The sequence below is a fragment of the Eucyclogobius newberryi genome, unplaced genomic scaffold (assembly GCF_026437365.1).
Source record: "Eucyclogobius newberryi isolate DKJ021-1_F unplaced genomic scaffold, fEucNew1.0.hap1 SCAF_18, whole genome shotgun sequence".
Lineage (NCBI taxonomy): Eukaryota > Metazoa > Chordata > Actinopteri > Gobiiformes > Gobiidae > Eucyclogobius > Eucyclogobius newberryi.
In genome coordinates, this window is record NW_027315812.1 from 30,062,074 (window position 1) to 30,086,813 (window position 24,740).

The following is a 24,740-nucleotide window of genomic DNA, read 5'->3' on the forward strand; positions in this document are numbered from 1 at the left end:
ATGCACAATCTCTTAGTGACTTGGTAAGGCCACATTTCTGAACAGCTTTCTGAAAATCTGAAAGTCTTCATTTGGCTATTGCTGCATGGATCTAAACTGGAAGTAGAGGTCTTCACCGTACTCAGAGGTGCCAAACACATTTCCAAGGGCTTGAGGGCTGACCTATGACTCATCCAGTATTAACTGCGCCTGTTCCATCTAGTTGTCAAGTGTTTCTTCATCGGCAGGTATATGGTTAACTCCAAAGAAGACATGTAATTGGCAAATGGTGGTGCTCTCTTGTGGGGGGCTAACCTTTTCCAACACTGTCCTCAATGCGTTAGGCAACGGCCTTGAGTAACAAATCCGGGGTCCTCAACAGTTCAAGGTCACAAGGCTCCAACGATGTTCTCAGCGCGTTAAAGACCTTCAGCTTTAGATTAAATCAACCCAAATCACAGTCAAGGTTTGGCTTGGTGGAAACATGGCACACACTAAACAGTTCTCAAACACAGGTCCAGAAAATACAACATAACATTACGCGGTATTCCACAGAGGCAGGACATCAACAGGTTTGGAAAATAATGTTCGGCTTGCTCATAACGGCCCAGAAAGATGACATCAACAGAGAGTGTAGAGTCGCAAGTGTGAAACAACTGAAAATATGTCTTATATTCTAGGTTCTTCAAAGTAGCCACCTTTAGCCTTGATTACTACTTCACACACTCTTGGCATTCTCTTGATGAGCTTCAAGAGGTAGTCACCTGAAATGGTCTTACAACAGTCTTTAAGGAGGTCTTCCATCAGTCTTGAAGGAGTTACCAGAGATGCTCAGCACTTGTTGGCCCTTTTGCCTTCACTCTGCTGTGTGTGTGTAATATATATATATATATATATATATATATATATATATATATATATATATATATATATATATATATATATATATATATATACTTCTTTAAGTACAATTAAGCACACAACCTTTAAGTCTTTGTTCATGTGTTATTAAAAGTTTTGCTATTATATAATTTTATCCATTTATCTCCATTCACCTTTTGACGGTGTGTCCAGGTGACGGTGGGTGGGGTCAGTGGACTAACTGGACAGAGTGCTCCAAGTCATGTGGAGGAGGAGTGAGGAGCAGGAGACGAGAGTGTGACAGTCCAACACCTGAAGGAGAGGGCAACTACTGTGAGGGTCTGGGCACAAAGGTGGCAACCTGCAGCACACTACAATGCCCAGGTATGTATCCCTGCAATAGCAGCTCTGGGACAGGGCATTCGTGCCTAACCCTTGACACTTTTATTATTTTCCAAATAAAGAGTTTTTTATTTTTATTTCAACTAGCCCCCAATAATCATTTGACTTGTCAACAAAACTTTAAAAAAAACATGACTTCAACCACTAAAAAAGGATTGGTTGCAGTGACCAGCTGTCCTTGTCCTTGTTTTCTCTGTTTAGATGTGGTTATCTTGCAGTGCACTCTGGTACGTTGATCTGCTTGCATTGACAACATTCTCCTCTCTGTCTGTAGTGGCCCCATGTTCAAAGGTTCCAGGTACAGTGTTCAGCAGCTGTGGACCGTCATGCCCACGCTGCTGTGATGACCTGGCGGTAAGTATCACACTGCAAAACCTCATTTTATTAAAACTATTTCAAAGTAAATAACACAGTTCTTTGGTCAGCATTGTGACTGGCACTGTGAACCTGGGTGCTATTGCACTGAAGGAAAGGTGCTGACTGCGAATGGGACCGCCTGTGTGGAGATGGAGGATTGCCCATGTCTGGACCTTAGCACTGGGCGGCGCTTGGAGCCTGGAGAGGGCGTCACTGCCCCTGATGGATGTAACAACTGGTAAGAAATCCTTTCACACTATACAACGTGTGCTGAGTTGCTACACACCCATAAGCAGTGAGCTTACAAATTAAATGTTCCAAATAATTGAGAAAACAACGCAGAGGACGGACAGAAAACTTCTATGCGTATCAGTATGTGTCTCCAACATAGAGCACAACTGAGCCTCATGACATTTTTGATTAAGAAGGCTTCTGAAAGCATTGGAGTTTGGGGGTAACTTTTTTTACTGAAATAATATTATTTGCTGTCTCGTGGTGTATTTTAGAGCTCTTTATCACATAAAGTGCATTTCCTCCAAACACTGCACCCCTGCTCTGGAATATCTCTTCATTAACTGCAAACCATTCTACTCTCCGCGTGAGTTTGCCTCATTCATTCTGGTCACTGTTTACATTCCACCGAGCGCAAATGTGCAGGAGGCACATTGCGCGGGCTAACCAGATTCTGAATAGGGAGCGGACCTTCCCGAACCCCTTGTTTATTATCCTAGGGGATTTAACAGGGACATTTTGAGCAGAGCCAGACATTCTAAATATCTGAGGCTTAGCCCAAAAAGAAAGAGAGGGGGTTCATTCAGGCCATTATTATGTGGTTTTGTACCCCCAATGCTGTATTTCCTGTACATACAGTAACCCTTCAAAGGCAAAGAAATACCATGGCTTTTTTGCCTTCTGAAAGCAGAAGTTCTCCCTCCACAAAACGTTAAACAGAACAGCAGAGGTGGGAAGCATTTAGTTACATTTACTTTTTCAAGAAATTGTACATCTTGGTGCTGTAGGGTAACATACTAGTACAAGTACTGTAAGGTTATGAATGTCCACCCACTTGTGAAGGAGGGGGGCATTCAGGTTTTTAAGAGAAGAATGGGGCACCAGCCGGATAATCTGCAATTTAACAACTCTATAATCAGATATCTAGATTAATTCATGAATTAGAAATTAATTTGCTCGTTAATCTAAAGGTTTGAGAACGTAACCGTGACATTGACGCCTTTTCTGGAAATGAAGGAACACTTGACCAAATGTAGGTTATAAAGATTTAATGACCAAATAATTAAACAGATAAATATGTATTAGGAATATGCAAATGAGTCGATAACAGATGGAAAACACTAGACATGATGGTTCTAGATCTATCTAGGTGTGTGTTAGAGTTAAGTCTAAGATGAAATTCAGCCAGCCTGTGAAGTGCATACATACGAATGGAACCAGAAGCTGTGATCCTGAGGAGACGGGCCTGCTTGGGGTCCAAGGGCCTGCTTGGGGTCCAAGGGCCTGCTTGGGGTCCAAGGGCCTGCTTGGGGTCCAAGGGCCTGCGTGGAGTCCAAGGGCCTGCGTGGGGTCCAAGGGCCTGCGTGGAGTCCAAGGGCCTGCGTGGGGTCCAAGGGCCTGCTCTGGAGCTCGGCTCTGACGTTGTCTGGCCAAAGAAGGACTGGATCGGTTCTGCGATCTGCGTTCTCCTTGGCTCTGAGGCGTTCCCGAATGAAAAGGCCGTCGTGCTGCTCCACGGATGTGGCTGGTCTAAAAGGCTGTGGACTTGAAAAGTTGCAAAAGGTCCTTACTTGATTTTGCGTGATGCAGCATCAATTACGTTTTTAAAAACGGGCACAGGTTTCTTAGTTCTGGGAGGGAACATTAGCTTCTCTTGGAAAAGTCTTAGTCCCGTAGCGTAGCATCGCTTACGCTAACTAGGCCCGAGGCCTGCTCCCAAGGCCTCATGGACCTTGCTGGTGGGACCCTGGATGGAGGGTTGAGCTTCGAAAGAAACTCGGATGGAACTCGCTCTGGAGCTCGGATGGTACTGGTCTGTAACTCCCTGCTCTTTCCTTTTGTCTTTCCCCGCGGGGGTTTTGGCGCCGTGGCGTCAGCCAATCAGCATGCACGCTCGGGTCAGAGCTGATAAGGAGACGAGATCTGGCTTTAGGCCACAAGAGTTACACAAAAGGTAAAATTGTCCACAAAACAAGTTATGAAACAGTTAAAATGACATGTTAAACACAATATCACAATATGTACAAGTAAAGTCATCTGGTGGACACATTTTTGCAATCTGATGATTGTCTGTTAAAAACCACTAAAACCGCATAGTCTTTCAGCGTTTTAGCGTTTGTCTTGGAGAGATCGTTACTCTCTGTAATCCAAAAGGAGTCCTTTGATGAAAAGTTATTTTCAAAGTTCAGAGCATCTCTGTTGTCGCTATCACGTCCTCTTTCTTTTGGGGGCCGTAAAACTCCACACGGACAGTAGATAACATTCCTGTCACCATGGCAACAGGGGGAGGACATCTACATATCCTACAGTGTTCTGATTTAAAACACATGCTCTACCGACTGAGCTAGCCAGACTACGTCAAGCCAACTATTTTATTTTATTTGTGAATTCAAAATTGAGATATTTTGCTTTTATTATTATTCATTGTTGTATATTACATCTTAATGCCAAACCAAGTTCCTAGTTTGTGAATTCTATTGGCAGTAAACCCCAGTCTGATTCGATTTTGGCTCTACAACGAGTTGGCCACTGTCCAGTGTGTACCCCGCCTATGGCCCAAAGTCACTATATAGGCTCCAGTCACCTGCGACCCCTAACGGGAAAAGCGGTAGAAAATGAATGAATGAATAATCCACTCAAATAGAGTAGTAAACAAGGACTTGTGACTGGTACCAAAAAATATTATAAGATTATTTTGAAGAAAAAAAAAGTGCAAGATTGCTGACAAGTACCACATTAAAAATGTATGGGAGACCAACACTAAAGAAAAGGCGCGGTAATTTATGCGTGGTAAATTATGCCACGGACACCGAAAAATTATAAATAATAATAATTCATGTAAGGACATAAAATATAATCCCTTAAACCTTACAGGAAGCCGGGCATATTGGATCCCACACAAAAGACAAAACTGCTTCCATCCTAATTTAGACATCTCCAACCCTTTTCATTGACACACGTTCAATAAAGCTTTATCAATTCTAATTTTGATATGTCTTTGGGTGTGGTCATGGTGAATTTTCAACAAAATCAAAATTTTTCTTAAATATATTAATTTTTTTATGTTTAAAGAACCAAAATCACTAGTAAACTTTAATAGAGTGTTTGTGCAGATTTATGAGCTGAAAGCAATGCTCAAGCAGCTATCCAATCAAATGGCTCTCTAGCACCCTGAAAACTTTATTTTAAAAATTGCATAAAACATAATTAGTGTCTCATGGACACTGATAACATTTATAGCGAGTTCCTTTGTGATGGGCACAATATGACTGAGTCACATTACTTAATTACTACATATTGTGCTTATGGAGAAAATTGCTGAAATAAAAGTCAAAATCATAACGAAAGCCGGAAAAACTCAGAAATCAAGTCGTAAATAAGGATGAATATGCTTTAGTGGAATCAAAAATTAGAACTCAGGGGGCTCTAATTTTGAGTGACCCTGTGAAAAAATATAGAAAGTTTAATGGAGCCAACTCAAAACTCGATTAACATGGGGCCAATGGTAGCCCGACGTCAAAAAGGTCGCAGTAAAAATATGACACTTAAAAAATAATTCATGTGGACATGAATGATACGCCCCAAAATTATTCAGGCATTCAGCCATGTTGGATCAAACACTGCACTGATAAAAGTGCACCTCGTCGTACTTTTGGCTTCTCCCTCTACAGTTTTCATCAAAGACACTTCAAATTTGGCCACAAGACACAAAGACCATGACCAAGGAAATCTTATCAGTTTGAAGCAGATATGCCTTCAAGTGTGGTCAAAGTGAAATTTAAACAAAATTGCATTTTTTGGAAAAATAAAAAAAAAATTATATATATATATATATATATATATATATATATATATATATATATATATATATATATATATATATATATATATATAATGTTTTGAAATCAAATATCTAAAAAATGAATTTATAAAAATCGCTAGTCAATCTTAAGGTTCTGAGAATGTAACCGGCCTAGATGGGCCTGTATGTCCATGTTTATGGAGCTGACGCCTCCATGGGTTCAGCTCTCCAGAGGTTACACTGGAAGGGAAAGGCACTCGGTCCAAAAGGCTGGCTCTGACACAACAGGCTGAATAAGTGCTGGATGAGAGCTGCTTTACACCTTTATGAAAAGGCTGTTGCACTGATTCACAGATGAGGCTAATTTGAAGAATGCCCTGAATACCAATTTAGTTGTAGCAAAGCAAAAATTGCATCCAAAGACAGGCAAAGAATTACATATCATGAGAGAGTAAAGTTGGCTTCCGTGGGCGTGTCTCTCTCTGGAATATACTTTCCCTATGTTAGCTTAGCATCGCTAGGCCAGGGGAGAGTCCTTCTCCCCTGAAGAAGTGAGTAATTAATTGTCCAATATGTAGAACATAATAAGAGACGTTACCAAATTGCACGGATTAAACATCCTCAAGACATTTACATATCAATGCAGACAATATTGGCATTATTTTCAATTTACACAGTAAATTCGGCATCTGGTAAAGTCTCTTTGATAAAACTTTGATAGTCTTATTAGCTGCATTTTAGCTTCTGTTTTGGGAGCAACAATCGCTCCAGAGAGTTCATTTTAATGCAGTTTCAAATAGAAAGCAGTAATTTTAGGAAATAGTTTTTCCAATGTTTAAAGCATGAAGCCTCTCCTTGTGCCAGAGATGTCATAAATCCCTGACCTCCAAAAAAGGGGTGGTGAGCTGCCTAACAGGAAAGTACAGAATTTTTTTTTTTTCTTCCCTCCATTCCATATTAGGAAATGAGAGGTTTTGTTTATAAGAGTTCTTCTATTAAGAGTGTTTTTTAAACTTCCTATAAGTTATCTGTCCTTTTCCTCTGTATCTACATGCGTTGCAACAATGAAATTTCCCCATGTGTGGACAATAAAGGAATATCTTACCTTATTTTATCTTACATACATACAAGACATGAAGACACATATGGAAAAACACCAGGCAGAAATATCACAGGTAGTGTTTTGTCCATTGTAAAAAGTGAGCCCAGACACAAAACACGAAACCCCCAAACAACAGCCCCAGTTAAACTAGCCCTAGTCGACCCGAAACTCAGGCAGCGAGCAGTAAGCTTGGTTAGGTTTAGAATCAAACTGGGGGAAAATCAGATGGTCAGGCAGATCAGGGCCACTGGTGGTGTCAAGCTACAAAATGTACTTTATTTTGATGTTAATCTGTATTCATAGAAAAAATATGCAAAAGAGATGAATGAATGGAAGATCAAACTGATGCCAATTCAGCTGACACATGGAATTGCGCATTGCTGAGTCAAACAAACTCAACAACATAAAACAGAAGTTTAACAGTCCTGAGAAAAACGTTTGCAGCCTGTGTGTTACTTGGAGTCTCTACACAGAGAAAGGGAGAGTTGTGAAGGGTCAGCAGGGGCTGTGCAGTGAATCTTAGGGCCTGGGGTAACGGTTTGGAAGGGTTACTAAAATGATAGTATAATTACATCATGCATCCAAGTGAATGGGCAGTGAAATTCCAAAATAGTAAAAATAGTATATCTAAAATTCACCAGAATACAGGAAATTATTATTTCTGGGGGTCAATCCCTCCATCTTCCTCCTGTAGTTACTTCACCTGCCTGATCTTCCTCATCAGCTTCTTCTGCGCAGGCCTTGGCTCTTCCTTGTTCCCTGACTTAAAAGCTTTCTTCTTCTCAACAGAGTTTTACTATCAGTTTTAATCCATGGCTTGCTGTTTGGAAAACACTGCCCCATCTGGGAGGGTACTGTGTTCTCAAAGCAGAAGTTTATGTTGTCCGCATTCTGTAATGTGCTCTCTAAGTGGGTCATAGTGCTCCGTCCACACAGTGGTCACAGTCACTCTTACTAGTCCAACACTTAACTACATGGAGGAAGCATGAGTCAAATTCATGAAGATGATGAACAAGGCCTGTAGGTGCTCTGTGTTGCTGGTGCAGGAGAGAGGGGCTTCAGAAGCATTATCAGTGGCTGCAGAGAGGGGCCCATACACAGCGATCACAATAATGTGCATGAACTCCCAGGGGAGATAGTATGACCTCATGATAACAACCAACTGTTCAATGTCTTTGTTACACGGTGTCCAGGTTTGCCACCCCTTCTCATTCACAAACACAGCTTATCTTCCTGTCTTCTTCTTAACGCTCTCCTCTGTTTTGTATACACAGTAGATTAAAATGGTCCATTGCGATTGCAAAGTCCGTAAAAAGCCTGATGCTGCTGTCTCTGTACTCTCGCTGGTATTGTGTGAGCTCACCAGCTCATCCGTCTTGTTGGGAAGAGATCTCACGTTTCCCCTGCTGAACACAGTCACAAAGTAACTTTTCTTTTGGGAGATCTCATATCTGTCACGGGGAAACACTAAAGCGCTAACAACTGTTCCTTTGTATGAGTGGAGTACGGTATCCAACACACATCATAGCAATGAAACAGGTAATAATCAGACAACAAAAAACGTTGAATCCAAGTGGGGACAAAGTGCATCTATAAGTCCTGGCTTTACAAAAATATTTGAAAAATTATTATAATTATTATAAAAGTTTGATTCTAATTATTCAAATGTTTAGTGTTGTTGTTATCATGTTGTCACTTCTAGCTTAGACACGTTATTTCTGTTGCAGCACATGTTCCATTTCCTATTGTTTCACTCATCTACTCCTTGACTGTGCGAAACACTTTGTGACAGAATGGTCTCTCTGTCTTTCTCTCTGGACTTCAATGGCCACTGGCCACCAGGAAATGTCCTGACTCTCTCAATTAGCTAGCACGCAATTGATAGCATGTATAGCATGTTCATACTGTAAATTGAAAAATAACAACTGGTTTCATTTCAGCACTTGTGAAGGAGGAAGACTTAACTGCACTAGAGATTTCTGTCCAGGTGAGAAGACAGATGATGATGATTTTTTTTTTTTTGAATAGTCAGCCCATTGAACTGCTTTTGTCTTGTTATAATCGTTTTGTTTTAAGTTTCAAAATGAGAAATACTACTTTCTAGAAAAAAACAAATACAACAGAATAATTTGTCTCCATTAAACCAGTGTGATGTTTTGTCCTCCAGTGGATGGTGGCTGGTGCGAGTGGTCTGACTGGACTCCCTGCTCCAGGACGTGTGGCGCGGAGTCTGTGTCACGCTACAGGAGCTGTAGGTGCCCCGAGCCCAAAGAGGGAGGAGCCACCTGTCCTGATAAACAGGAAGTACACAACGGTGTGGGAGTCCAGATTCAAAGACATCCCTGTCCTGTCATCAGCTTCTGTCCTGGTGAGGCGGACATTCTGGTCAGGACATGACTTCACTGCCTTATATGCACAGCTACTGTATTAGGCCTGTCACAATAACACATAATATTACAAAAAACACTAATATTGAAAATACTTTATACTATTGACTCCAAGTACATTTCAGCACAGACATCTTAAAGGTTGAATAGATGGTTTTTCGCCAATTTGAGAAATCAGCAACTTTTAGCTCAAACATTTGTCTTTCTCTGTCATCCCTCAGCCATTTTTGTGCATTTTTATACGGTCTGAAATCATGGGGCTACACTGAAGGAACTCGCTGCTAAGCTTCGCCAAACTGTCAGGGAATGAGACATACACCAATGCTATTCCTTAACACACAGAGAACACAATTCAACTTAGAATATGAAACGACACAGAAATATCAGACTTTTGTGTGGCATGCATGGGGGAAAACGCTGGGCCGGGTCACTCAGGCTGTTGTAAGCAGCCTGGCGACCCTCCTTCGTCTCACGTTTTTTCTCATGCAGGTTGGTTTTATTAGATATTATGGAATAGGCGGGTCACATTTCTCATTGGTCAGCTTCACATCAAGGCACTTGTCTTTTACAACAGCTGGTATTTTTCCTAGAGATAAAGCCTTGGGTAATGTTTACCCAACTCCCCCCTGGGGTGTTACCCCCCTCCCTGGGGCAAACATTCGTTGGCCCATCTTTACGACACCTTCACAAATGCAGTTTGTCACATGCTGCTTTTCTCTTAGACTAATGATGCAGATAATATAACACTATTATGCAGATAAAATACATCACAGAAATATAATCATATATTTACATTTTATCACATAAACACACACTGACATATAAACCACGCATGTGCAGCCAGGAAAAAAGTGCTGATATCCTAGGAACTAGCCAGAATGTGCACTAGCACGCAGGTAATGATTGACATGTGGGAGAACTAATCAGCTGTCCGCGCCACGAGGAAATGAGACTCTGATTGGTCGCTAAAAATCCTCTATTCAACCTTTAATAATGGATGGAGACATTTAAGTTTATATTTTGGTAATATGGTCACTTGTTTAAAATTGCTATATAGTGCTGCCCAGTAGTCATGTGGTCTATGTTTTAGATGTCTTCAAATGTTGTTTTTTTTCATACTTGCAGTGCATGGTGCATGGAGCCCGTGGTCAGTCTGGTCAGAGTGTAATGGCTGTCAAGGCTCCTCCATGCGGACTCGGCAGTGTAACAGTCCCCCCTCCAGGTTCGGAGGTCTGCCTTGTATAGGAGAGAGCAGGCAGAGCCGGGGGTGCCATGACAATATGACTCTATGCTCAGGTCAGTGATTTTTCCAAAGTGCTTTCGGGTTCACACCAAAACTGAGGCAGTTGAGGCAGCAGAAGGGGGCAGCGCACAGGGCCAGTGAGAGAGAGCGCTACAAAGATGTAAAGTAGGGATTTAGCAGGGCGGTGTCGAGAGCTAGATCTCAGTACAATAAGCGTCTGAAGCAGCAGTTCTCAAACAACAACCCCGCCTCTGTGTGGAGTGGGCTCTGGCTTCTCACTAATTACAACCCCGATCCCCCACCTCCCCCACCACTCTCACAGTTCAGGAACAGGATGTAAGCAGACTATTTCGCAAATCCAAGCCTCGAAAAGCTGCTGGACCAGATGGTGTCACTCCAGCCTTAAGACACTGCGCAGGTGAGCTGGCCTCTGTCTTCACTGGTATTTTTAACACCTCCCTGGAGTCATGCCATGTCCCAGCCTGCTTCAAGGTCGTCCATCATTGTCCCTGTCCCCAAGAAGCCCCGGATTACTGGACTTAATGACTACAGACCTGTGGCGCTGATGTCTGTAGTCATGAAGTAATTTGAGCATCTGGTCCTCAAGTCCTTCACCTCCCCCCTGCAGGACCCCCTGCAGTTCGCCTACAAAGCCAACAGGTCTGTGGACGACGCCGTCAACTTGGAAATTCACTTCATTCTGCAGCATCTGGACTCCCCGGGAACCTATGCCAGGATCCTGTTTGTGGACTTCAGCTGCATTCAACACCATCCTCCCTGCTCTGCTCCAGAACAAGTTCTTCCAGCTCAACTTGGCTGACTCCATCTCAGGTGGATCACTGACTTCCTGACTGATCGGAGGCAGTGCATGCGATTGGGGAAGGATGTGTCAGACACTATCAGCTATCAGCACAGGAGCTCCACAGGGCTGTGTACTTTCTCCCCTGCTCATCTCCCTGTACATAAACTGCTGCACCTCCAGCCACGACTCTGTAAAACTAATCAAGTTTGCGGACAACACCACCCTCATCGGGCTTATCTCGGACAAGGATGAGTCTGTCTACAGGAGGAAGGTGGACCGGCTGGTGTCCTGGTGCAGCGGTAACAACCTGGATTTCAACGCCCAGAAGACATTGGAGATGATCCTGGACTTCAGGAAAGTCCCCCCTCACCATCACAGACTCCATTTCCACTGTGGACTCCCTCAGCTTTCATGCCATCATCATCAGGACCTCAAGTGGGAGCTAACCATCAGCTCCCTCACCAAGGCCCAGCAGATGTACTTCCTGCTGAGGAAAGCCAATCTGACAGCGGAGATGATGGTGCAGTTCTACACGGCCATCATCGAGTCCATCCTCACCTCCTCCATCACCGTGTGGTACGCTGGAGCCATAGCCAGGGACAAACAGAGACTACAGCGCATGCTGCACTCTGCTGAGAAGGTGATCGGCTGCGGATTTCCATCTCTGCAGGACCAGGTCGGATTACAGACGACCCTTCTCACCCTGGATATGGACTATTTTAGCCACTCCCCTCAGGCAGGAGACTCCGGTCCATTCCGACCAGAACTTCCCGCCACAAGAACAGTTTCTTCCCTCTGCCGTTGGACTCATGAACATTTCCTAAACACTGTCACTTTAACCATAAATTAATCACTCACTACACTGTTCACTTTCTTCACCACAAATGTACAACTCTAAATGTGTGTACATTTCTATATGTTTTATTATTATTGTTATGACTTATTCTTTGTTTTATTGTTTTGTGTCTCATCAAATCACCAAGACAAGTTCCTATGCTTGTGAATTTTGTTCGTTGACAATGGCAATAAACCTTTTGTCATCTTTAGGGTAAGAGTGGCATAGTATAATGTTCTAACTGGTTAGTACTATCGGGCTATAACTAATAATTGGTTTAGTAGTTAGATAGATGGGAGTGTCTACAGAGCCGCTGCATGGTTTTTTTGTGCCGCGGCTCCTGAAACTGCTGGGCTTTTTGACCACGCCGGGTTGGACCACGCCGGGTTAAGGTTAGGGTCAGGGTTAGGGTTAGGGTTAGGGTTAAGGTTAGGGTTAGCCATGAGGCTATATGGGCGTGCCGCTGCTCCTGAAACTGCTGGGTTTTTTGACCACGCCGCGACTCTGCAGCCACGGCCTAGATAGATTGATAGATTTATTTATTTGATCCCTGAGGAGCATTTCAAGCGCAGCCAGCTGTTTAAAAGCATTCACTTACAAAACATCACAGTATTTAAGCAGGGAAGTTGACTCCAATCGAACTATCTAAATGAGTATTTTGCTCTCCAGACTGTGGCGGGGGGCAAGTGGACTGGTCATGTGGAAAGCCTTGTCCCCACTCCTGCTCTGACCTTTATGGGGACACGGAGTGCTTGGACACCCCTGGGTGCAGCCTGACCTGCAGTTGTCCCAGCGACATGGTGCTGCAGGATGGAGTGTGTGTAAGCAGAGAAGAGTGTCGCTGCAAGTTCCACAACAGCTCTGCAACTGGTTTGTACCTCCAGGAACAACTATAGTAACTGAGAATTCTTCTAGAATGTTGTGTTCACAGCCTCATATTTTTGCAGAGAGTCCGGATTCCAGTAATGCTTCGTGGGTGTGGTCTGGGGGCTTTGACTGGCATTTTGCAAACCCAGGAGAGAGTGTCATCACTGACTGTAAAAACTGGTATGGGCTTTTCTGTAAAGAAGGCCGTAGCATTATACATTTTTTGATAAACTGCGTAATATCAGGAATTGTGATGTTGCGCAAGCTCCACCTGGAGTTGTGTCTGGGATGTGAGTCCCTAGTGGCCAGGCCAACAGGCCCCGGCTGGGCTCGGCCCAATAGAACAATAAGATAAGATAAGATAAGATATTCCTTTATTGTCCCACATGGGGAAATTTCATTGGTGCAACGCAGGAAGATACAGAGGTAGATACAGAAGAAAAGAACAGATCACTTACAGGAAGTTTGAAAAACACTTTCAGTAGAAGATCTCCTATAAACAAAAACTCCCATAGACAAATAAATAAATAAATACATAAATACCATTGCATGTGATCACGACAGTAATTGCACATGAATATGTGTCACGACGGCACATAGATTGCACATGAATTTCACAGTAATTGCATATGAATCACAACAGTAATTGCACATATGACGGAATTGCACATTAGTATTAGGTTAGGTCAGTATTGCGAGTGTTCAGGACAAACAGTGTTTGTTATAAAGTCTGATAGCAGCAGGAAGGAAAGACCTATGAAACCTTTCCTTCACACAGCGAGGGTGGATCAATCTCTCACTGAAGCTGCTCTCCAGAGCGGACAGAGTGTCCTGCAGGGGGTGAGACTCATGGTTAAGCATAGATGTGAATCTAGCCAGGACCTTTCTGTCCCCCACCTCCTGCACCGAGTCCAGAGCGCAGCCCAGGACGGAGCTGGACTTCTTGATGACTTTGTCCAGCCTCTTCCTCTCCCTCTCTGTGATGCTGCTGCTCCAGCAGGCCACACCGTACAGGAGGGCTGATGCCACCACAGAGTCGTAGAAGGTCTTCAGGAGTGGCCCTGTCACTCCAAAAGACCTGAGTCTCCTCAGGAGGTAGAGCCATCCCTGGATGTTCACTGGTGAGGGGGCAGTGGGGTTGCGGCTGCGGAAATCCACCACCATCTCCTTGGTCTTCCCCGCGTTGATTAGGAGGTGGTTCCGCTGACACCAGTCCACAAAGTCCTGCGCCAGTCCTCTGTACTCCGCATTATCGTCGTCCATGATGAGTTCGATGATGGCAGAGTCATCAGAGAACTTATGCAGGACACAGCTGTCCGTGTAGTGTCTGAAGTCTGCAGTGTAAAGGGTGAAGAGAAAGGGCGCGAGGACAGTGCCCTGGGGCGCCCCCCACACTGCAGGTCCGAGTGTCAGACACACAGTCCCGTGCTCTCACAAACTGGGGTCGGTCCGTGAGGTAGTCCAGGATCCACTCTGCCAGGTCATACTCCACTCCAGCCGTCTCCAGCTTGTCCCTCAGGAGCAGCGGCTGGATGGTGTTGAAGGCGCTGGAGAGATCGAAGAACAGGATCCTCACAGAGCTGCCAGGTTTCTTCAGGTGAGAGAGAAAGCGGTGCAGCAGGGAGATGACGGCGTCCTCCACTCCGATGCCAGGCCGGTATGCGTACTGCAGCGGGTCCATGGCTGAGCTCACGGTGGAGCGGAGGTGGTCCAGGACCAGCCGCTCTAGTGTCTTCATCAGGTGGGACGTGAGAGCCACTGGCCTGAAGCTGTTGAAGTCTTTGGCGTGCGGTGTCTTGGGCACAGGTACCAGACAGGAGGTCTTCCAGACCTGTGGTACCACCCTCAGCTTCAGGCTCATGTTGAAGACATGCTCAATAACTCCACACAGTTCATCTGCGCAGGACTTAAGGAGCCTGGGGCTGATGCCGTCAGGTCCTGCTGCCTTCCTCACTTTAATCCTCTTCAGCTCACTCCTCACCTGTGCTGCTGTGACAGTCAGTGGTTGGCAGGGGGACCGTGTGCTGGGGGGATGGGTGAGTCCAGGCGAAGTGGGGAGCTGATGGTCCGGGGCAGAGAAGTGAAGAGGAACAGATGCAGGGCATTGTCCAGCTGTGGAAGAGGGAGCATGCAGCTGTGCAGGGGGGGGGAGCGGGTGACCGATCAAATCTCAAGAAGTGAGCATTTAAATCATTCACCCACTGTAGATACCCCTCTGTCTGGGCAGGGGGGATTTTGAAGCCCGAGATGGTTTTCAGGCTTCTCCACACTCCCTGAATGTTCTTCTGCTGCAGCTGCTCCTCCATCCTCCTCTCGTAGCCGGCCTCAGCCTGCCTGATCTTCCTCATCAGCTCCTTCTGCACAGTCCTCAGCTCCTCCTTGTTCCTTGACCTGAAGGCTCTCTTCTTCTCCTTCAGCAGAGCCTTCAGTTCACGGTTAATCCATGGCTTGTTGTTTGGAAAACACCGCACCGTCCGGGAGGGAACAATGTTCTCAAAACAGAAGTTGATGTAGTCCGTGATGCACTCTGTGATGGTGTTGATGTCCTTCCCATGTGGGCCATGGAGCTCAGTCCAGACAGTGGTGCTGAAGCAGTCCAAGCAGTCAATGTAGGCCTGACTACAATGATGACTGGGCAGTGGTCAAGAGCGGATATCTAAATGATCGAGTGGCGGATCAAAGTTGAAGAAGTGTTTTACTTGCATTTTATAACTTTTAGAGTACCTGAAGTTCTGTTATTCCATGGTTTCAACTTTGATGTACAGTTTTAGTTTAGTAGATTTAAGCCCATCTTTAAACCTGATTTAATCCTGGTTCCAGCCTTAATTTTAAAACATTGTCTAAGGTGAATATTATTGTTTATATGTATATTAACTGCCTATTTATTACATATATTTTATTATAACATATCAAAATGTGTTACCTTCTTTCTGCTCTGTCAGCTCGTGCGAGGCAGGAGTGCTGTTGTGCGAGTCAGTCCCCGGGTGCCATGTGGATGGTGGGTGGGGTCAGTGGAGTCCCTGGACTAAGTGCTCCCTGTCCTGTGGGGGCGGGGTCAGGTCCAGGACACGCCTATGCAATAGCCCCACCCCTCAGAGTGGTGGGCGGGGCTGCATGGGCGTGGCTGAACAGTGGAAAGAATGTAACAGTCACATCTGCAAAGGTATGGTCATTTATCATTCATCAATCATGTTTCATTTACATTTACTGTAGTAATATTTTTTTTTTCAAGTGGCTACAGGTGAGATATGCAAATACATTATTTTCAACCAAGGAAAATACAAAAAAAATCTGGCTCTTGACAATTTGCTGCAATTGTATCATTCACATGTCACCCAGTTTTAACATAACCTCTTTAAGTCCATACATCTTCACCTGACTCACGATGATAATTACAGAACATAAACATATGTTACCATCTACTTGACAATATTGAAATAATAATAAGTTTTCATTTAACAATTCTGAGAGTCTCAGACATCCAATTCAAGTAATACATTTTAGTGGAAAAAAAAGAAGAATAGATACAAAATACAGGATAGAACATCCGGGATGATGATCACCTAGTCGTGCCCGTTGGGCTGCGGTCAAATTTTTTTATTTATACGTCTTTATTACACCAGATTTTTTTACGTGGGAGCAGACATATGAAGAAACTGGACACTTATTCCGAGAACATGTCTAAGAAAACCAGGCAGACCGAGAACCAGGCATGAAATGCTACACCAAGCTCTCAGGCGCGGGACGGCGCTTGGTCTCTACCGATCTGTACCGGTCTGAAAAAAATACTTTATGTCAGCTCAAATCAGAGTGTTGCTGTACTGATGTAATCCAGAAAATTAAGATCAATGGAAAAAATATTGGGAATAATGTTTTGCTTCCTGTACAAAGTTTACTGGTGAATGACAAATGGTTGAGTCATTTGGAGGAAGTTAAGAATCGCGTGGTAATATTTGTACTTTCAACATGGAAGGCGCTGATCAGAACATGCAAACTAAACAAATCTTATACTGAATGGCTTATGATGAAGGTTTTGTACCAACTAGAACTGACCTGAGATTCAAGGTCTGGATTACAAAAGGTATGAACGTTTTTCACCAGATTACAACAACCATTGTAACCCTCTGACTGAAATTTGTATCAATGCTTATAAATCTGAACATTCAAGGGGAACAATATCTAAATTATATAAATGTATTAATAATCTGGACAATCATTCAACTATAAATATCAAAAATAAATGTGACTGTGTGGAGGACCACACAGTCACATGTCTGGAGGGAATGCGGTTGGAAGTGAGACACATTTTTTATAACACCATGTCAAAGTGCACATCATTCATAGGAAAATGCACATTGAACTTGCGGCACTCAGGAGGCAAACCATTACCATGTTTTTTGGGAGTGTCCTATTGCTCCGAAATATTGTACTGAGATCAATGGAACGCTCCGGAATGTCCTAAAAAGGCCGTCACTTAAAAATGGATGACTCAGACTGCGAGGGAACGAAAATCAAGGACTTTACACCAATTATACCTGACATTCAAAATGTACTTACTTATGCCATAATTTCATAATTAAAAAAATCATAATTTTTATAATATTTTTTAATGCCATGCCTTTGTTTTATTTTGTTCTCTGTGTCGTGTTTTTATTTTTTTGTTCTGTGTTTTTATTCTGAAAAAAAAATTAAGCCAATTCATAATCACGTATCCATGGGTTTCAGTCACGTGACTTATTTGTTGTCATTGTCACTCTGAAGACCTAACTGCATGCATGATGATCTCTGTTAGAGATCATCATAACATTGAAAATGAAAAGGGTTGATACTTTAAGAAGACAGAAGTTATGGGCTTATGTGGACACCTAAGCTTCCTCATTCACAAGCCCTCTGCACACAAAGTGTTCAAAGCTGTCAAACGTGTGCGGGTGAGTGACTGTTGATCCTAAAATATAACGGTCGGACAGTTGGAAATTAGGCTCATTAAAACTGTGTGCAAGTAGGCAAACGTTTGTTAGCATAGCAACAGGGTAATATGTAAACTAGCATTAGCTCCTAACTACCTTGTTCTGGTGCTGTGGTAAACGTGGCAGCCAGTGGAGAAAGGGCACAATTGTAAAAGAAAATAATGTAGTGGTCCTAGTGAAGCAGAGAACTATACCTGTTTTTTCAGGACATTTTTTTCTCTGAACTATGAAAATGTTTAATTGCAGAATTAAACCATGTAAAGCTATGTTTAATTCTGGATTTTGTTTTTCAAGATTTTGTTCACATTAGGTAGAACATGAGCATTAGATTGTCAAAAGAATAAACAAGTCAAATTATTACAGTGTTTATAACAAAATTATGATTAAAAGGTCCAGCTCCCATAGTTTGTATGTATTCTCTAGTAGAATATTCTCCCACAACATGGCTGCTGGAACTGTACGCCATTACGAAAGGTTACTATGGCGACACACTCTCTAGCCAATATTAAAACTGAATGGTTTATTTATATATATCCACTGTACTGTTGATAATCTCCCTAGCAATAATATTTGCTAGCAATAATATTGCTAGGGAGATATGAGCCTAAACGTGTCAAGAACAAACTTGCTTTCTAACTTCTTTTAAAGTATGAATTCTCTTAACTGGACTTTTTGTTTTGTTTTACGGTGTCCTAATTTTTGCTCTTGGTGCAGATTCGGTGGGCCCATGGTTGCAGTGGTCCCAGTGGTCAGTGTGTACTGTGAGCTGTGGAGGGGGGCAGCAGTCTCGCTTCCGTCTGTGCAGGTCCCCTCCCTGCAGTGGGCTCAGCCGCCAGAGCAAGACCTGCAACACCCAAGTCTGCCTGGGTATGTGTGGGTATGTGTGTGTGTGTCAGTGTGTGTGTGTGTGTGTGTGTGTGTGTGCACATGCCAGACTGATCATTAGTAAAGCTCTCATTGTCCATGGTGGTCGTAGGAATAAAGTCTGCACAGATAAATTGGCTTCCAAATGTATTATCGTGTTTAACGTTTCAGTCTTCTACTAGTAATATTACACGGTTCTTATATTCTGCCACATTCCATACTTTGCAACTTTTGTAATTAATATGTGAAAAAAAATGATTTCATGAAAAAAGCAGGGACTGTCATTCCCTAATTTTAGTCATTTGCTGAATGAATAAACCATGCTATTCGTTAGTTAGCTGCCTACGAAGTTGAAAGCCCCTTTTGGAATGGCCCCTCGCCCCGGAAGGCCGCTGTCGCCCCTTTAGAACATACGCTTCTGTGATCCTACAATCCAGTGCGTGAGACGCTCTTTGGACAAAGCCTGACCTTTGCACGAGCGAGCAAGACAGACAAAGAGGCTCTCAGACTTGCGTACTGATGCTGTGGAACGCACATACATCTCAAGCGCGCAGACAAGACACAGATGTTCAGAAGCAGACCCAGCACCAAAACAGGCAATTTGTAACAGCAGGGTGCGCCCATTCGACGAAACCATGTTTGGAACAATATCCATATTCGGCCAAATGGAAACACCAGAGCTGTTGTGGTGGCAACAAAAACAGGAGTCTGCCACAGACAAAGCATGGAGCTCATTCATCCGCTTTGCCGATGCCATCGCCAGAAGAAATACAGTCTTCATTGAAAACATTTAAAGTTAATCCACGAAGGATGCTCAAATGCAGGGGATCGCAATGCCTACAGCACAAGGGAAAGGTCCCATGCCGGAACCACAGAAAGGTCGGTCGGACGTAAACGCTGGGCACGCTTCAGAGAAATATCTTGGTTAAGCAGGTCTTCGCAGCATCAAAGAAGGAATAAACCAGGACTATCTTAAAGATAAATGCCATTAGAATATTTGGCACACAAAGCATCAGCAAAGCATCAGCAAAGCATCAGCAAAGCATATGCATATATATATATATATATATATATATATATATATATATATATATATATATATATATATATATATATATATATATATTATATAATTTTTTTTTTTTTGACTAATTTGATCCAAGATGGCGCCTGTGTTCGGCCACGCCACTGCTCGACTCCTGTTATGCCGCTTATTTGTGACGATCGTTACATTGTATGCAGTTTTATCAGCCCAGACATTAGTCTGTTGTGTGTCTGCTGTGCGGGTTTATGACCGTGGCGCACTTTTCCGCATCAAAGCGACGATGGAGTCGCTTTTCGACACATGGGACAGGTACAAACAAGCCTTTCCGCCACCCCTTGTTTGTCCACCCAACTCACCTGACGTTTTGCTGCTGTCCCGAGGCCCAGGGAAAAAGGAGGAAGCAGAGGAGAAGAGGCACAAGGTCTGGTGTGCAAGTCAAGCGCAGACGAGCCTTGTGTTCGGAGCACATGAGCCTGGGCTTTGGGAGACGTGCTCGGTGCTTGCGCCTGGTCCCGCTCCTCGATGTTTGCGGCTGTTCGCTGTCACCGTCTTCGCCGCCTGCCCGTGTCATCGCGGCTGCTTTCCCGCCGCCTGCCCGTGTCATCGCGGCTGGAGCCTGCCCGTGTCATCGCGGCTGCTTTCCCGCTGCCTGCACGGGCCATCGCGGCTGCTTTCCCGGAGCCTGCCCGTGTCATCGCGGCTGCTTTCCCGGAGCCTGCCCGTGTCATCGCGGCTGCTTTCCCGCTGCCTGCACGGGTCATCGCGGCTGTTTTCCCGTTGCCTGCACGGGCCATCGGGGCCGCACCGGTCCTGGAGCCTGTGCGGGATGTGGCGGCTGTTTTCCTAGAGCCCGCGCGCCGCTGGAATTATGAGCGCTGGGGTCTTCCTTGTTTTCGTCGGCTTACCGGCGAAACAGATGGGAATCACGTGACCGCAACGCGTGCCTTCGACAGGTCCCGCTGCGCTCAGCTGAACCGATGGACGTGGACCGAATGAACTTTTTACAAGACAAAACCTTGATTTCATGTGTCTTACGGAGACATGGCAGAGAGAGGGTGAGTTTATTCATCTAAATAAACTCTGCCCACCTGGCTGCTCCGTTTCTGCATGCCTCGCCCTGGTCGACGTGGAGGAGGCCTGGCAGTCGTGTCCCAGGACCGTCACGTTGAGGAGGCCTGGCAGTTGTGTCCCAGGACCGTCACGTGGAGGAGGCCTGGCAGTAGTGTCCCAGGACCGTCACGTTGAGGAGGTCTGGCAGTCGTGTCCCAGGACCGTCACGTTGAGGAGGCCTGGCAGTTGTGTCCCAGGACCGTTACATGTGTAAAGACATCGACTTTCACTTCCTTTAAATCACAGATGATCAAGGTTGGTTCTTCAAGTCCTTTTTATTGTGTTTTAGTCTATCGGCCCCCTGGTCCTGCTGCTGTCTTTTTAAAGGACTTTAGTGACTATTTATCTTTTATTATAAAGCTGGAAAATGTTTTAATTCTTGGGGATTTTAACATTTGGGTCGATGACTCATCATGCCCTGCAAAGGATCTTTTAACCTTGACTGAAACATTTAACTTTGAGCGGCATGTCTCATGTCCCACTCACCAAAAGGGACACACTTTAGACCTGGTGTTTTAACGTGGCCTGAGTGTTGCTAACCTCTGTGTGGAGGATGTCCATATGAGCGATCATAGCTGTGTTTTATTTGAATTGAACTTTTCTCCTGAGCCTGTGCCCTCAAACATCAGGTCTCAGAGGCGCATTATCACTGCAAATACAGCCGTCCAATTTTCTGCTGTATTTGATCCTCATTTGTTTATGAATTGTCTTGATGTGGACAGTTTAATTAATTCCTTTAACAGCCAATGTTTATCCATTTTAGATCAGGTGGCACCTGTAAAATCCACTGTGTCATCACAGAATAAAGCTTGTCCTTGGATAAATGAAGATATCCTAAACCTAAAGAGACTATGTCGGAAAACTGAGCGTCTGTGGAAAACCTCCAGTCTTGAGGTCCATAGGTTCAGAGATCTTGTGTCATCTTACAATGAAATGATGGAAAGTTCCAGATCTGATTACTTCCGCCAGCTAATAACATCCAACAAGAAAAACCCCAAAGTGTTGTTTGACACTATAAATTCTATTGTTTGTCCTTGTGACTCTTGTCCTTGTGTCCAGTGACTCCTGTTTCCTGCAAAGCTGACAGCAATGAATTCCTCAGGTTCTTTATCGATAAGATCAAGATGATCAAAGACCAAATCCCACTCCCATTGTCTGATAAACCTGTTTCTGTGGAGCCTGTTTCCCAAAACTGGTCTTCTTTTAAGCCTGTCACTCTAGAAGACATCTCAGCTCTGGTGCCCAAGATGAAACCCTCCTCTTGTACATCAGATGCCCTTCCCTGCAGGCTCTTCCTCAAAGTGTTTGATGTTATTGGCCCCTGGGTTACCAAAATGGTAAATCTCTCTCTTTCTACTGGTGTGTTTCCTGGTCCATTTAAACATGCCATAGTTGAGCCTTTACTGAAAAAAACAAACTTGGACCCGACAGACCCCAAAAGTTTCAGACCCATATCAAAGTTCCCGTTCATGTCTAAGATCCTAGAGAAGGTGGTCTCTGAACAATTGTCCGATTTCCTTGATCAGTCTAACATTCACGACTCTTTTCAATCTGGTTTCCGCAAACATCATTCTACGGAAACCGCATTGTTGAAAGTGTCCAGTGACATTATGATGTCTGCTGATTCTGGAAAATGCACTGTTCTAGTTCTGTTGGATCTGTCTGCAGCCTTTGACACTGTCGACCATCATATCCTGTTGAACAAACTGAGGGACCTGATTGGACTATCGGGGTCAGTTCTTCATTGGTTTTCCTCATATTTATCCGGTCGGAGCTTTAGTGTTGCTGCAAAACAAATAATGTCCGACTCAGCTGATCTGTTGTGTGGAGTTCCTCAGGGCTCCGTCTTGGGTCCCGTCTTATTTCTGCTTTATATAATTCCCCTGGGAATGATCATTAAAGAGTTTAGTGATGTGCCCTATCACCTGTTCGCTGACGATATTCAGCTCTATTGCTCTTTTAAACCTTCTGAGATCCAGAAGCTGAAATCATTGGTCAGTTGTTTAGTGCAAATAAAACAATGGCTGAGTCAAAACTCCTTGCAGCTAAATGCTGACAAAACAGAAACTCTGATTATTGCCCCTGATGATGCCATTCCAGGGATAAACCAGTACTTGGGTGTTTTAGGCCAGACTGCTAAACCAAGTCTTAGAAACTTGGGTGTTGTCTTTGACAAAGACATGTCTTTAGAGCACCACTCCAAGCTGTTGACGAGGAACTGTTTCTTTCAGTTGAGGAAAATCTCTAAGCTCAGGAAAATGGTGTCTCAAAATGACCTGGAAGTTATAATTCATGCATTTGTGTCTTCACGTTTAGACTATTGTAATAGCGTGTTTTCCTGTCTTAACAAGAAGGAACTCTCTCGTCTGCAGCTGGTCCAGAACTCTGCAGTGAGGATCTTGACCCGCACAAATAGAAGGGCCCACATTTCACCCATTCTAAAAGCCCTTCACTGGCTGCCGGTCTCCTACCGGATACATTTTAAAATTCTTGTTTTAACTTTTAGAGCTTTAAATGGTCAGGTCCCATCGTACATCAGCGATCTGATTAAACCGTACACTCCCTCTCGCTCACTAAGGTCCTTGGATCAGAAACTGTTGTTGGTTCCTCGCACCCGTTTTCAGACCAGAGGAGACCGATCCTTCCAGGCAGTTGCCCCCAAACTCTGGAACGATCTTCCGTTCTCCCTACGGTCACTGGACTCAGTTACTGCTTTTAAGGGTCAGCTTAAAACCTTTTTATTTAGTCAAGCCTTTTAAATGCACTTGTTTTACGGACTGATTTTACTGTATATTGTTGTATATGTATTGTTCACTGTAAGTTTTTTTGTGTTTTTATTGTTTTATTCTGTGTTTTGTGAAGCACTTTGTGACCTCTGTCTGTGAAAGGTGCTATATAAATAAAATTTACTTACTTACTTACTTATTGTCGTGAGATTAGCGAGACGCCGCGCTCGTCTTTACTTTCTGCTGTGTTGTTGACATTTGTTGACGGTGTTATACAGATTATATCATACAAAAGTAAAGCTACCGTTCAAAACACCAATTGGGCTTAATTGCAGTGAGTTTTGTATTTGTGATTTGTGGTCAAACATAATGTACTCGATGAAAAAACAACTAAAACATAGCTTATTAGTGTCTGAAACGTTCCAAGTGTATAGTAGTAGACGTAAATGATCTATTTATAAAGTTTCTTGGTGATTTCGAGCTTTTAGTGCTTACATTAGTAACAGTCTCTGCCATTTATACATTTTGAATACTTTCATTGAAGAAACAGTAGGGCACTACTGTAAATGCCCCAATATCTGCTCTGAACGACCGATGAAGTGATGTAAATTGGCAGAAATCAATTAATATTTTATGTCAGTAGTATATATTATAAATTATGTATGTATTATATATGTTGTATTATACTTATACCAATATATGTCTATTGTAATTGTAATTTGTATGGATTTTTTAAAATCTCGTTTACATTATGGCTGCTTGGGAATTACCTCTACAAATGTCATCTGCTGCTGATGTCCAACCAGAAAGTGCAATTATAAACTTTGAATGAAATCTATAGTCATGCCTGTCAGATGCACTTAAGGGAATGACTTAAAGCGTGTTTGAAATGGTTGATGTTGTTTGTTCCGTGTGCAGAGGTGGGTTGTCCTCCTGGCAGGCTGTACCGTGAGTGTGAGCGAGGCGAGGGCTGTCCCTTCAGCTGTGCCCAGATCAGTGGAAAGGAGAGTTGCTACTCCGACGGCTGTGAGGAGGGCTGCCACTGCCCCCCCAATACCTACCAGCACCAGGAAGACTGTCTGCAGGTCTGTCACCACTTCTGCATCAAACTCATCCCCAAATACTACTACATACTTATCAGCATCACTGCACTATAGCCT

General features: G+C 43.8%; 1 protein-coding gene across 1 annotated transcript in view; it reads left to right on the forward strand.

Annotated features, from left to right (window-relative positions):
* sspo (SCO-spondin) overlaps positions 1 to 24,740 on the forward strand; it is a 391,282-nt gene that overhangs the window by 284,325 nt on the left and 82,217 nt on the right. Inside the window, exons 74-84 of the mRNA XM_072450444.1 lie at positions 1,054 to 1,224; positions 1,517 to 1,596; positions 1,668 to 1,837; positions 8,675 to 8,721; positions 8,902 to 9,102; positions 10,247 to 10,417; positions 12,671 to 12,871; positions 12,949 to 13,048; positions 15,811 to 16,031; positions 18,550 to 18,702; positions 24,499 to 24,665. Coding sequence (XP_072306545.1) covers positions 1,054 to 1,224; positions 1,517 to 1,596; positions 1,668 to 1,837; positions 8,675 to 8,721; positions 8,902 to 9,102; positions 10,247 to 10,417; positions 12,671 to 12,871; positions 12,949 to 13,048; positions 15,811 to 16,031; positions 18,550 to 18,702; positions 24,499 to 24,665 — 1,682 coding nt within the window. The remainder of the gene's footprint in view (positions 1 to 1,053; positions 1,225 to 1,516; positions 1,597 to 1,667; positions 1,838 to 8,674; positions 8,722 to 8,901; positions 9,103 to 10,246; positions 10,418 to 12,670; positions 12,872 to 12,948; positions 13,049 to 15,810; positions 16,032 to 18,549; positions 18,703 to 24,498; positions 24,666 to 24,740) is intronic.